The sequence below is a fragment of the Apodemus sylvaticus genome, chromosome 5 (genome assembly GCF_947179515.1).
Source record: "Apodemus sylvaticus chromosome 5, mApoSyl1.1, whole genome shotgun sequence".
Taxonomy (NCBI): domain Eukaryota; kingdom Metazoa; phylum Chordata; class Mammalia; order Rodentia; family Muridae; genus Apodemus; species Apodemus sylvaticus.
In genome coordinates this window covers 93,464,589-93,479,275 of record NC_067476.1, presented here as the reverse complement: position 1 = coordinate 93,479,275, position 14,687 = coordinate 93,464,589, and the positions used below count along the sequence as shown (strand labels likewise).

Genomic DNA, 14,687 nt, shown 5'->3' with positions numbered 1-14,687 from the left:
GTTGAATGCAGTTTAACTCCAATTAGAGACCTATTGGTTAATACTCAGTTATATGTAGCAATACTGTGTTAGGATTATTATACAATACTGGCCTTTGTGGCTCATGCAGTAGTACTATTGGTTACTCCCATTATTTGGAAGCTTATATAGCTTTTGGTTTTCTGGTACAATATGAACTAGTCTTCAGGGAGAAGATTTTCAGATCAGTTTCAGAATCGGTCTTCTTAGTGCATGGTGACTTCAGGAATAGGGTGAAGACCTTCCAATTGTGTGTGTGTGTGTGTGTGTGTGTGTGTGTAACAATATTATTGTTCTGTTCTTTTTCATTCTGCTATGTTATATATTACTAACTTACAATAATTTGGGAGTCTCCTGTACAACCTTGATCACCAACTCAAAAGAGGACTTCTTATAGCTGGTATTGGGATTTTAATTAGACTATCTATGGCTCTTGTCATAGCCTTAAATTATTTTAAATATCTTCTGGGTTTCACATTTCTATTGTATTGTCATCATTTTCATGGTTGATCATTTGAAGGAATTAATTTAATTTCCTAGCTGTATTAAATATATTCATTTTATCTTTTATGTTTTTATGTTTGTGTGATTTTAACTGTAATGTATGCATGCGTGTGTGTGTGTGTGTGTGTGTGTGTGTGTGTGTGTGTGTGCTTGTGTTCTTTCCCGAGAACATACCAATGTGAGTCATTGGTGGATATAATTTGATAGGTAGAGGTCAGAAAGCATTCTCAACTGGTCTACTTCTTAGACATTCTGTCAGGCTATATCACATGAATCCTGAATCTCACCTGTCAGGATAGTCAAGCTAAGCACCATATTCCAAATATCTCTTGTCTTCACCTTCTTGATGATGGGATTATAGATTAAGTCACTCACCGTTTGCATAAATCGTGAGAAAGGAATTCTGGTCCTCACACTTATAAAGCTAGATAATTATCCAGTTTTATTCTTACTGTGTCTTTAGATTTCAGAAAAATAACAGTTTTCTTAGCATCTACCTACTGCTTTTACAGATATTTTTAAATATATGGGTATGGTTCTTTCTTAAATTTTTGAGATAATCCTTGCATTTTGTTTTTCTTCAGTTCTAATATTCATTTACGCAACAAACTCTATATTTCATATTATTATAATTAACTATACTTAGGGTATAGATCTTATATATCTCTATAGCATAACTTGCATTATAAAGCTTATTTTCAAGTCTATTTTTCCTTTGTTTTGTTACAGGCTTAATAATTCATATTTCATGTTTTCCCCAATTTTATAATAACATTTGATTTTTTCAATTGTCAGTTGAAATTTACCATGCTTTCAAATCAACTTTAAAGTTTTTTGTCTTTAAAATATGTGAGACAATTATTCTTTTTCTTTTGTTTATTTTACACTATTAATTCTTTCTCTTTTTACCTTTATTTTTTAACCTTTAATTTTTTTTAATTTTTGATATTTTTTCATTTACATTTTGAATATTATCCACTTTCTTGGTTTCACTTCTGAATACTCCCATCCTGTCTCCTATTCCCCTGCTCACCAACCTACCTACTCCAGCTTCCCTGTCCTGGCATTCCCCTATACTGGGAAATCCAGCCTTATCAGGACCAAGGACCCCTCTTCCCTCTGATGTCCAACAAGTTCATCCTCTGCTACATATGCAGCTGGAACCATGGGTCCCTCCACGTGTACTCTTTGGTTGGGGGTTCAATTCTATGGGAACTCTGCAGCTACTGGTTGTTTTATATTTTTGCTCTTCCTATGGAGCTGCAAGCTCCTTCAGATCCTTCTGTCATTTACTGTGAAAGTAATGATATTTCCACAGAAATAAGATATATATATAGATATAATTATTTAAGAAATTATATCATTCACAAAAATAGAATATATATGTATAGAGATACAATTATGAAAGGAAAGGCATTGTTCACATAAATAGATTACATATGTGTGTGTATATACATATGTATACACATACACACAAACATGAATGAAATGAAATTATTCTCAGGAACAGGAAACTATTTGAAAATTTATATGTAGTCACATAAGACTCCAAAAGCAATCTGAGAATGGACAATCATGGAGGGTTTAGGTACCATATTTCAAGTTATATTACAGAGGTATAGTAATAAAAAACAGTGTGGAAGTGGCAGAAAAAAGAAGTATCTGTATATGGGATAAAATAAAAGACACAAATGTGAGTACATGTAATTACAGCTTCATAAAAATGCCAAAAACACATATTTGAGAACATGCAACATCTTTAATGAATATTCCTGGCCTATACATCTATGAAATTAGACATAACTATTACCTTCTACAAAAATCAACTCCAAATAAATCAAAGAAGTCAATGTTGGCATGTTTTACTATTAGGAATTAAAACTGTTTTAGATTCTGTTTCATTAAATTTGGAATGACTAACATCACTAAAAGACATAACAACAAAATCTGTGAAAGACACACACACACACACACACACACACACACACACACTTATGAGTGAAATGACATTATTCACAGAAACAGAAAACTATTCGAAAATTTATATAGAATCATATAAGACTCCCAAATCAATCTGAGAAGGAACAATGCTGAGAATCTGAGAATGGTAATCTTTAGTGTTGTTGAGGGTGTAAACTGGTACATAAACCATGGAAAGCATTGTGGATATTTCTAAAACAATACAGAAATAGGGCTTGCAACTCTGGAATTTTTGATCATGCTCCTAAAGGATTCTTTTGAGATGATTTTGCAACCATTTTAACTTTTATTCTATTTAAAATAACCAAGAAATGGAGTCATCTTATTTATTCATCTACTGGTAAATGAAAAGTTAAAATTTGGCAAATATACAGTATAAGAATTTACTGTCTTAAGGAATAAGGTTATGTAATTTTAGGAATATTAATGGAACTAGAGATATATTAAGTGAGGAAATACAGTCTTGAAAGGGAAATTATCTTTATTCCCTTTCATATGAACATCATGGTTTTTAAGCTTTAGATTTTGTGGAAATGATCGTACAAAGAGACTAGAGTAGCAATGGACCTGTGGGCAAAAGACGCTTTGAGGATGGGAAGAAATAGCATGAATCGAATATGGAAGTGTAAAATGTAGAGCTGAGAGTAGAATGATTTAAAGAAGGAGGAAGAGCAGGGTTTACAGGATGAGGTAGGGATGGAGGGAGGGTCTTTCCATCTAATAGTACTTTGATTTCCTTGATTAACTTTATAAGTTCATCAAAAGTAAAATGAAAAAAAGACCTTGATAGACTGGAACTTTTGTGAGTATTTAAAGCCTTTTATAGAAATCTTCAGGCATTGATTTAAAATTTCAGTGTTATTTATTATGAGTTATTAAATATGAAGCCTTCTTAAGTTCACAAGACAGTACAGTCAATTTTCAACATAGTTGGTTCACCATTATATCCAGACAGCAAAAATTTTGAAGACACTACATACCTCTAAAGAGATAGAAAAATTAATCTTGGATTGCTTGAAAACTTTCTTTCCCTTGGCTACTACTTTGTAATTCTAAATTAGTCTTTCAAGAGATAATTTTCATCACCAATCTTATTCAACTTTGTACCATTTATAAAAGAATATCCTAGTCCAGAAATATAGCTTACTATTACAATACTGACAAGTCTGTCGTGGGAAAAAACATTCTCTTTCTAATTGTTTATATGCTTAATAACTCAGACAGAATTCATATTTGTTTCTTTAACGCTGATGAAAATACCATGACTGGAGAAGGTTTTAGGTCTTACTATGGAAGCAACTACTCCTATAAATGAACATGATATGTCTATCATATTGCCTTTTAAATAATTATGCTTTTGTTATGTAGAACAATATATACTTTAAGCTTATAACAGGAAAGATAATACAATGAACAATGGTGAAACACAGATACATAGCTAGTAAAATACTAAGAAGAAATGAATGTCATTGACCAGTGATATTGAGAATAAAGATCATATCCCCTCCTCCAGGACCCAGGGACCATATACAACAATGGGGTGAGAGAGGAATGTAAGAAATTAAGGGTAGATGTATGTGAATGACGGGACTGTTATATTAGAAACCAGAACAGCTGTTAACTATTTTCATAAGTTCTCCACTACATTGGGCCTACCAGTACTCTGTCATGGAAGGAAGCTCTTCTTTTAGTAGTCACTGCTTCATGACCTGAATATTTATAGCATGATAAGACAAGATGCTCATCCTCCTGTAAACAACCTACTAAAACCAATTGGGTCATGAGCACAAATGCAGAAATGACGAGTTACGAACATGCATGAGATTAGGAGGTGGGCTAGTTTGACAAGAGATCCTAGTAGGGACTGAATACAGTTAAATACCTCATGCACTAGTATTAAAATGAAAACTCATTAATACATGTATGTAATACATACCAATATAATATTAAAATAACATAAGCAAGGTGCTAGACAGAAGTGAATTGTTCTATATTATTAGTAGGAATGTTATTTAGTACGGCTTTAATAGAAAGCCTTAAGGAGGTTTTTCAGAAAACTGGGAAATGAAACTATCATACAATTTGGCAATCAGTTTTCTAGTTTTATCTGGTATTTACATTTATCTGGAATACAAAGTCATTTAGATTCCCATGTCTATGGCAATTTAATAAAAGTATACATGATGTGAAAACATTGCAAGTATATATTGATTGGTGAATAGAGAAATTGTTCATTGGAACTAGAGTGATAACTCAGTGGTTAAGAGCATTTGATCTTATAGAAAACATAGGTTACATTTCCAGTCCTGTTGTGGGGCTTTCGTGCATCCTGCTTGAGGTTTACTGATAAAGACATGGGGACATCTATATAGTTTAAGGCTGTTGACCATTTTGTTGGGGCAGACTCTCAACTACAATCTAATTAAACCTTACCTTCCTGCTACTGTGCTCCCACCTTATGCCTGTATCTCTCTACCTCCCTGCTTCATTCACACCCACATGTCTGTCTTCACTTGCTTTGTTGATCTGGTCTTGCCCCAGCACAGTTGCAAGCTCTTGAATTTTCCAAAAGCCGCATTTCAGTCTGAATCAACGAGTAGCAGGACAAGGTTTGATATACCTCTTTAGGTTGCCCTTTGTCCAGGATGAGGGCTAGTAATCCACCCCAAGGCAGTTAGTACTTTATGTCAGAGAATCATCTTTTGGGCAGGTGAGGAAAGAGAAGTATATACTTTTAGAAAGCTGTCTAGTGAAAGAAAACACCAAATATTCTGTTTGTACTAAGCTCTCTGCTAGCACAGAAATTGACAATTCTAAATAGAGGGACACATGTTTATATAATGTGGGGAAAAGCCATCCAAACAGGTAACACATTATAGCTTATAACTATCCATAACTCCAGTTCCAGTGGATCTGATACCTTCTCTGGCACCCACTACCACTGCATGCATGCAATAAATAAGAGACAAAACACTGGCAAAACAGAGATATGTAAAATAAAAATAAGTTAATCTTTAAGATAGTTGATTTCTATAAAATGAGATTCTTTTCACCTATTTTACAACATCATAGATAAATATTGAGGGAATTATATTAACTTAAAAAAATCAGACGTACAAAGGAAAATTCAGTTATATAAGGGTGTTTACAATATGAGTGTATGGAACGGGCTAAGTAACATATTTTCAGGCTGTTCAGGACGTTTTCCTAAAATGCAGGAACTGATCAATCAGTTTCCTCATTGCCACCTTCATGTCTTTGTTCCTCAGTGTGTAAATGGCAGGGTTCAGGATGGGTGTAATCATGAAGTCCAGAATGGCCAGGAACTTATCCACTGGCACAGTAGGAAATGGCCACATGTACACGAAGATGCATGGCCCAAAGAATAAAACCACCACAGAGATGTGAGCAGAAAGGGTCGAGAGGGCCTTGGACAAATCTCCTGATGAATGTTTTCTTACAGTCAACAGGATAACAATGTATGAGATTATCAATAAAAAGAAGGTGCCAATAGAAATGATGCCACTGTTGGCAGCAACCATGAACTCCATTCTGTAGTTGTCTAAGCAGGCTAGTTTGATGAACCGAGGAAGATCACAGTAAAAACTATCTATCTTATTAGGACCACAAAAACTCAAATGGACAACAAAACCTAACTGGGCCACTGAATGTAAAAATCCAATAATCCAAGCCCCAGATAGAAGCATCAGGCACATCCGTGGGCTCATGATGGTTAAATAGTGGAGGGGTTTGCATATGGCCACATATCTGTCCCAGGCCATGGCTACCAGCAACATCATCTCAGATGCCCCCAGGACATGAAGGACAAATATCTGGAAGACACAACCCTGGAATGAGATGGTATTGTGTCCAGAGGACAGGTCAGAAATCATCTTGGGTACAGTTAATGTAGAAAGACATAAGTCAATAAATGAGAGATTCCCCAAAAGAAAGTACATGGGTAAATGTAAATGTGAGTTAACAGCTACTATAAACACAACAAGGGTGTTTCCCAGCACGATGGCTATGTAAAATACCACAGAGAAGGCAAGAAAGACAGGTTGAATTTTTCTAGATGTTGACAGTCCCAGAAATACAAATTCAGATACTTCTGTGTTATTTATTTCATTCATTAACCTTGGTTATAATTCCTGTAATAAACAGCAAAAATAAAAATTGTAAAGTAATATACCACAACGTTCAAAAGAAGTAGGTGCCTACAATAAGGAAAAATGTTCATCTTCATTTAGCAAAGCCACTGGAAAACATATAGATTTGCCCATTTATTTAACAAGTGTTCAATAACTGGGCAGCTAATATAGAGAATTGTATGTACAAGTTAATTTGTGTCAGGTACAATGCCATATGCAGTAAACACAAACCATTCATTCACAGTTCCATCTACATGTAAGTGAGACATTAAACATCCAATAAAATTATGTGGTTCATTATATGTTAGTTGTTTGGCTAGGAATCTTATATGGTACTTGTGTGGATAGAAATCAGGTACTTGTTGCTACATGAACTTATAGATATAGTACATACCACTTTGGGAGATGTTTACACTAAGATCTATAGAATGAATACTGTTATTTAAGAACTATTTATAGGGAGAAAATTATACAGAAATACCCAGAAATATATATATATATATATATATATATATATATATATATATATATATATATATATATGCACCAAGAATTTAGTCAATACTTATTGGCTTATTGGTTAGGAATTTATTAAAGGAAATATTCATGCCTTAATAAATGATTGGTAGTTTTAATATAAAGAAAGCAATGGGAGGATGTAAGAGAGGAAAGTAACGCAGATCATTTGTAAGTTTATCCTGGAACTATGCAAAATAGACCTAAAAAATCTCACTCATTTCTTCTTTAGAAAATATACTCCATTAATTGATCATTCTGCTCTCTCCAGAAAACTTCCCAAAACACACATTACAAACACAGCTCAGTATGTGCTTCTCCTGGTTTTAATTCACTTTAAAGGAAGCAGGGACTAGAAACAGTAGTGGTAGGAACTCTGGATACTATTTGTAGCAATTAGCTTATGCTACTTCTCAGTTATTATCAATGAAGTAATTTTATTCCAAGTTTAAATCTCATTGTGCTTAACTATGGTTTCAACTATATGACCTTCTACTGAAATCTAGAGTTGTCATCTCAGTGTTTATTTCTCTTAAAGTTTGCTTATATTATTGAGTGTTTATACATGATTCACTTTTTTCCAATAAAGAGAAAGTAATTTTAAAACTGAATATAAAGTATATTACATATTCAATTTTTGGCAACATCCACTATACTTGTTTCATTAATGATATTGATTCAAGACTAATTAAAATGTTAATTTACATACTATTCATTCGTGTTTTGAGTAAAGGTTAGAAATATAGAACATATGATATTTCCAACTGTGTGTTTTTATAATTTTATAAAACTAATTTTGAATGTTTGCTTTAAATATTTGTGATATCTTTTCAATTGAGAAAGTCACTATAAATTGATATTATTATTAAAGCTATCCATTTAATACTTTTACCTCCTATCCCTGCTAAAATTTATGAAGTGATCATATAATGTGTTCTTAGAGATTATTGTCCAAAAATTCTACTCATATGCTTTTAGAAGTATTTCGAAAAAGATTTTTTCAGTGCTTTCTTGTTAAGAAAATATGATTATATTCTCATATGCAATGGGTAGCTCATATCTTTAAAACTTTTATAAGTATAAAATAAAATAGAAGTATTAATGTCAACATATCTCTTTACATATCTCTTCAAACTAAAACAGTACTTAATCAAATATAAGAAATTTATATGATGCATTTGGTTGTTTAAAAATATAACAATCTCCAAAATGCTTCTGTGACCTATGAAGAAAGCTTTTGATGCAATATGAAAACCAATCCTCCTGTGAAAAATAGACATTTTCTAATAAACTAGTAGTCACTGATCTATGAAGTTCAAATTACTTTTTCTCTGTAACCGTGTATGGAAGATTTAAGACATTAAAGTATAGTTAACACATTTAAATGTTTACTTCTGTAAGGAAAATTTTTGTTCTAGAGGCATTCTTGCTAAAGTTAAACATGTTGACACTCATTCTGCCACCCCATACATTTCGCTCCAGCAAGTATATGACTAAGAATTTCTAAAGAGTACAATTGGGTTACTATCTTGTTTTGTGACACATATGAGACAATGCCTCTAATGGAAATTGAAATTCTCTGTAAAATCTCTTGATTAATATGACAGACTAGGCAGATCTTTCTGACCCAACAATATGGTTTATAGATGCAGAAAAATCTTATTTATTCAATACACTTATTAATATCCTTAATACATAGTTCAAAAATCACTTAATAATGTATTTTCCTTTCTAAGGACCATAAAACAAAATCTTTTAGCTTCCATTATGAAAATTTGAATTTAAAAGATATTTACTAAGCAACAGTAAATGGGTCAAGAGAGAGAATCCAGACCATTCTGACCCCCTAGAAGCCCATCATCTTCTCTTTTGTCTTACTCACCTGATCAGAAAAAAAATGAAGACAGAAATATGTTAGTAAACACTATAACACTTTTAAAATTTTCTTTGTTAGTTCCTGTGAGTATTTTTGAAACATTGAAGTTAGTACACCACAGCCCGAAATCCAGGTCTCAGTGACCACTTGATACTGGAGTCCTAATAGTCCTTAGTCTATTCATCATGGGAATTCTGCATAGGAATCCCATGGTGGGAAGAGTAAGAAAATACTAAAAATTTAATTAAAGAATAAAGTTAAAGGGCAAAGAATCATTCATGAATTAAATCACAACCAATAATTTTTTAAGAGGAGAATAAATATTCCCAGGCAGTAGACTGTCTTTTAAGTTATTTCTTTGGCTAATATTAATAAACAAGTTGCAGCTATTACATATCATTGTATAGGCTATAGTTATTAGCATATCAAGTAGACAGTTTATGTCACTGTTATTTATATCACACAAATAGAATAAAAATTTAAATATATTTTACATTTCATGATCAGTATTAAATATATATCATGGCATTTATGATGATATTGCAAAGTGACAGAACAATATTCATTTGACATAAAAGATTAGAATTTCTACAGCTTGATTTGATTAGATCTATAGTAGAACATTAGGCCTTATCTGCCAATAGATTTCTGCTCTGCTAGACATAGACATTCTGCATAGACATTCTAAGAGCTTGTAATCTTGGTCAGAAAATAACTAAAGGATTTTCAGTTTTCATACTGGAATTTTAAAGAAAATTAACTGTTTACTTTCAAGAAAAATTCTATCACCTAATTCCAGGAGTTAATATTTTTTCAGTAATATCTTGAGTTGATTATTTGGGGATTTTACACAATGTACCCTTATCATACTTGCTTCCACAGAGTCTCCCGGGTCCACCCTCCCAGCATTAATCCCTGCCCTTTCCTTAAAAGAAAAAAATATATCCAATATAATTTGAACTCATTGGAACATGGTCAATTCCCAGTGGTCACAACTTAAAACTGAGTCCTTTCTCATCTCCCCATCTTCATCACATTTTTGATAGGGTTTTAATTCAGCATTTCACTGTGTAGTTCTTGCTTTCCTGAAACTCACTCAGTAGGTCATCATTCTTCCTATCACAATTTTTAAAGATTCTCTTCAATGACATTCTGAGGCCATGTTGAAGTCATCTAGGGGTCATGTTGCAATCTCAAGTTTATGTCACATTGGAGGCAAGTGCAGTTGCTAGAACTCATGTTGACATCCACAATTAGGGCTGCCATAGAGACCATGTTAATATCAGTAGTGTTTCCTGCAAATTGAAGCAATGTTGGTGTCTAATCAGTGCTTGTTGGGGTCCACATTGATCTCTGAAGTTGATGCTGCTGCCGGAGGCTTTGATGAGGACCATCTGGGACCATATTGAGGTCCATCTTCCATCGTTCTCTCAAAGGCCATGTGGGTGTCCATGATTCATGCTGACACTGTAGACACATGTTGATGTCTGTGGTCTGTGATGGAGCAGGAGCCCTTGTGAAATACTGTGGTCATGCAGCAATAGCAATCCTGTGGAATTACATGATCTTGGGATGATGTTGGCTGATACAGGCAGGGAAACATCCACTGGATTGGTCTTGATCCCATACTCATAGTTGAGGATGAAAGATATTGAAAGTTTCTACAATGCCATCCCCCAATGAAATTAATAATTTTAAATCAGGCATACCAATTTCTTTATATAAAAACAAGTAATGTTATATTTGCAGACCATGTTGTATTTATAGATTTAATAATATCTCAACAGTTAAAGAAAGAATAAATCAATTTTAGGTAGAGTAAACTGGGATACATGGGGAATTGTGGAACACAAAATGAATGAAGAAAATTTTGTAATTATTTTCAATTTTAGATTAACATTCTTCTATGCAAAATGAAACAATTCTTACAGTGTCAGAAGATCATCTATGCATGTAATATTAGGTCCAGAGATGCAAAGACATTGAAGTACCTGAAAGAACAATGCCTTGTCACTAGTCTTTGCTCTGAATCCTAGACATGTCTAACCTCATTAATCTCTCATTAGGGTTTTCAATCCATTTAAGAAACTTGCTCTATTTCCATCATATCCAAATGGGTTCTCAGAGATTGTTCTCACATTTATCTAATTTTCACAGTTGCCTAGCTCTTAGCCAAGATTATATTTCTCGAAAACAATTCCATGTTTTCATTACATATATTGATGCATTACATACCAACATTCCTGTATACATCTATAGTGTAATTTGAACATATTTGCAAAATAACCATTTCCCTTCTCCATTCTCTTCCATCTTTGCTAACTCCCTGTGTTCAGTAGACAGTTGGTGTCACTTATAGTTTAATGACATGCATATATGCTTACCATAACATTCATAAATATGTTATTGAATTTACATATTTATATAAAACCCAAGAATCACATATAAGAGAAAACATTTATCTCAGAGACTGGCTTAATACTCTTCAGATGAGTATATGTCAATATATTTATTTTCCTACAAATAGTGCATCTTTGCTCAACTTTTTGACTGAAAAAATGTCCATTTTGTATTTACTTTATATAACCTTTGTGTATAGATACCTATGTTACTTTATTAGCATAGGCATGGCAAAGAGTGGTAGAATAAACATTGTACATATATATATATATATATATATATATATATATATATATATATATATATATATATATATATATATATATATATCTGTTATAGCTTTGCTTGGAATTTTGTGTATAAATAGTCAATAAAGATATTGACTTATATAGTAGCTCTCTTAACACTTGCATTTATTTATTTATTTATTTATTTATTTATTTATTTACATTTATTTAAAAATCTCTACACTGATTTTCATGGTAGATATCTGATATTCCTATTGTTAGTATGTAAAGGTTCCCTTTTAGCCATCATGCATCCTACCACTTTTTTTTGTTTTCTTTTCTTTTAATTATATATTTTCTTTATTTACATTTCAAATGTTACCCCCTTTTTCTCATTTCCCCTCTGGAAACCTCCTATCCCATACCCCCTTCCCTGCTCACCAACATACCCACTCCCACTTCCCTGTCCTGGCATTCCCCTACACTGGGACATGGAGCATTCACAGGACAAGGGGCCTCTCCTCTCCCTGATGTCCAACAAGGCCATCCTCTGCTACATATGTGGCTGGAGCCATGGAGTCCTCTATTTGTACTCCTCGGTTGGTGGTTTAGTCCCTGGGAGCTCTCAGGGTACTGGTTGGTTCATAATGTTGTTCCTCTTATGGGGCTGCAAACCCCTTCAGCTCATTTGGTCCTTTCTAGTTCCTTCACTGGGGACCCTGTAGTTAGTCTAATGGTTGGCTGAGAACATCCCCTTCTGTTTTTGTCAGGCATTCGCAAAGCCTCTTAGATGATAGCTATATAGGACTCCTGTCATTAAGCACTTGTAGGCATCCTCAATAGTGTCTGGGTTTTATAACTATATATGGGATGGATCCCCAGGTGGGGCTCTGGATGGCCTTTGTTTCAGTCTCTGCTCCACACTTTCTCTCTGTATATCCTCCCATGGGTACTTTGTTCTGCCATGTAAGAAGAACTGAAGTATCCATACTTTGGTCTTCCTTATTCTTGAGTTTCATTTTGACTGTGAATTATATCTTGGGTATTCCTAGCTTCTGGGGTAATATACACTTATCAGTGAGTGCATTCCATGTTTGTTCTTGTGTGATTGGGTTACCTCATTAAGGATGATATCTTTTAGTTCCATCCATTTGCCAAAGAATTTTATGTATTCATTGTTTTTAATAGCTGAGTAGTATATGATTGTGTAAATGTGCCACATTTTCTGTATCCATTCTTCTGTTGAGAGACATCTGGGTTCTGTCCAGCTTCTGGCTATTATGAATAAGACTACTATGAACATAGTGGAATATTTATCCTTATCACATGTTGGACCACCTTCTGGGTATATGCCCAGAAGTGGTATAGCTGGGTCCTCAGACAGTACTATGTCTAATTTTCTTTGTTTCTTTCTTAATGACTGTCATTATGGCAGTCTCAATGCAATTTTCTTTTGTTGGTGAACAGTGAGGTTGAACATGTCTTAATGTTGATTAGCCATTTGTAATTCCTCCTTTGAGAACTTTAACTTAGTCTATGTACTTACTGGATTGTTTCTTTCTTCATGTTTAGTTTGAAAAATTTTAATATACTTAACATATTCTTTTTCTCATAATTATTAACTTTTAAACGTTTATTCCTATTTTATGGGATTTTTCTTTACTTAATTAAATATTTTCTTTTCTATGTAAAATTCACAGGCCATATTTTGCCAATTACTGGTATTACTTCTTGAACAAGGAATTATAAATTATAGTCCATGGCTGTGCTTGTATACTAAGTGCTTTCCCTTTGTTTTAAACTATACCTTGCACTATAAGTTTACACTTGAGTTAAAAATCTAATTTTATTTTTCTATACTAAAAAATTCTGTTTTCCCAACAATATTTGCTAAAAAGACTTTTTATGAAATTTATATTTTTAGTGTGTTTGCTAAAAAATGAGGTAACTATAGTAGAACTCATGAACATGATGTGTACACACATTTCAATGACTTTAACTATCACTAGTTGATTAAATGTATTAAGAAACAAAATACATCTGTTCTTCTCTATAAGAATATATCCCTAAATTAAAGTATGTACAGTCTTATGATAAAAAGATAGACAGAGTACTCCAATTAAATATGACAAGGATATAAGCAGGCACTTTCATACTGATATCTTAGAAATGAACTTAAAAGTAATTTAATCAGAAGAGTTAAGAAAGATATTTCCTTCTAACAAGAGACAATCAATTAAGAGGATATTACTATCCTAATATATATATACACCAAAAGTTTATGGTTGCAATTTTATAAAATATATACTATTGGCTTTAAAGATCAAGAAAATAAATTAATTAATCTATTAATTGTAGAAACATTTTATACTATACTTTCTTTAATAAATAGGTCAAACAATCAAAAAATGTACAAACAAAAACCAGAAAACAGCAATAACAAAACTCCCAGAGAAACTTAAAAATTAATTGAAATAATACATTAAAGAATCTTAACAGATATCTAAAGAATATTTTAACAAAATATCAAAGCATATACATTCTATTCCTTAATCTAAAGAAAGAGATGGTCATAAATTTACAAGAAGTCCACAGAACACCAAATATATTAAATCAGAAAAGAAAATATTCCCATCACATAATAATCAAAACATTAAATACAGTGAACAAAGAAAGATTATTAAGAGTGGTAAAGGGAAAAGGTCAAGCAACATATACAGGCTGGCTTATCAAGATTACAACAGATTTCTTAATAGAGAGGAAAAAAACCCAGAAGATCCTGGACAGATGTCATATATTCCCTAAGAAAACACAAATGCCAGCCCAGGATCCTGTATCCACCAGAACATTCAATTCTTATAGATAGAAAAATGAAGATATTCTATGTCAAAATGAAATTTAAGCATTATCTTTCCACTAATCCAGCCCTATAGAGGATAATCATAGGAAAACTCCAATATAAGGAGGGAAAATACACCTAAGAAAAATCAAGAAATTAATCGTCTCATAACAAAT

At 32.8% G+C, this 14,687-nt stretch overlaps 1 protein-coding gene across 1 annotated transcript; it reads right to left on the bottom strand.

Annotated features, from left to right (window-relative positions):
* Positions 1-5,696: 5,696 nt before the first annotated feature.
* On the bottom strand, positions 5,697-6,635 carry LOC127684484 (olfactory receptor 4F15-like). Its single transcript, XM_052181403.1, has one exon. The coding sequence runs from the start codon at positions 6,633-6,635 to the stop codon at positions 5,697-5,699; it is 939 nt and encodes a 312-aa protein (XP_052037363.1).
* Positions 6,636-14,687: the final 8,052 nt, after the last annotated feature.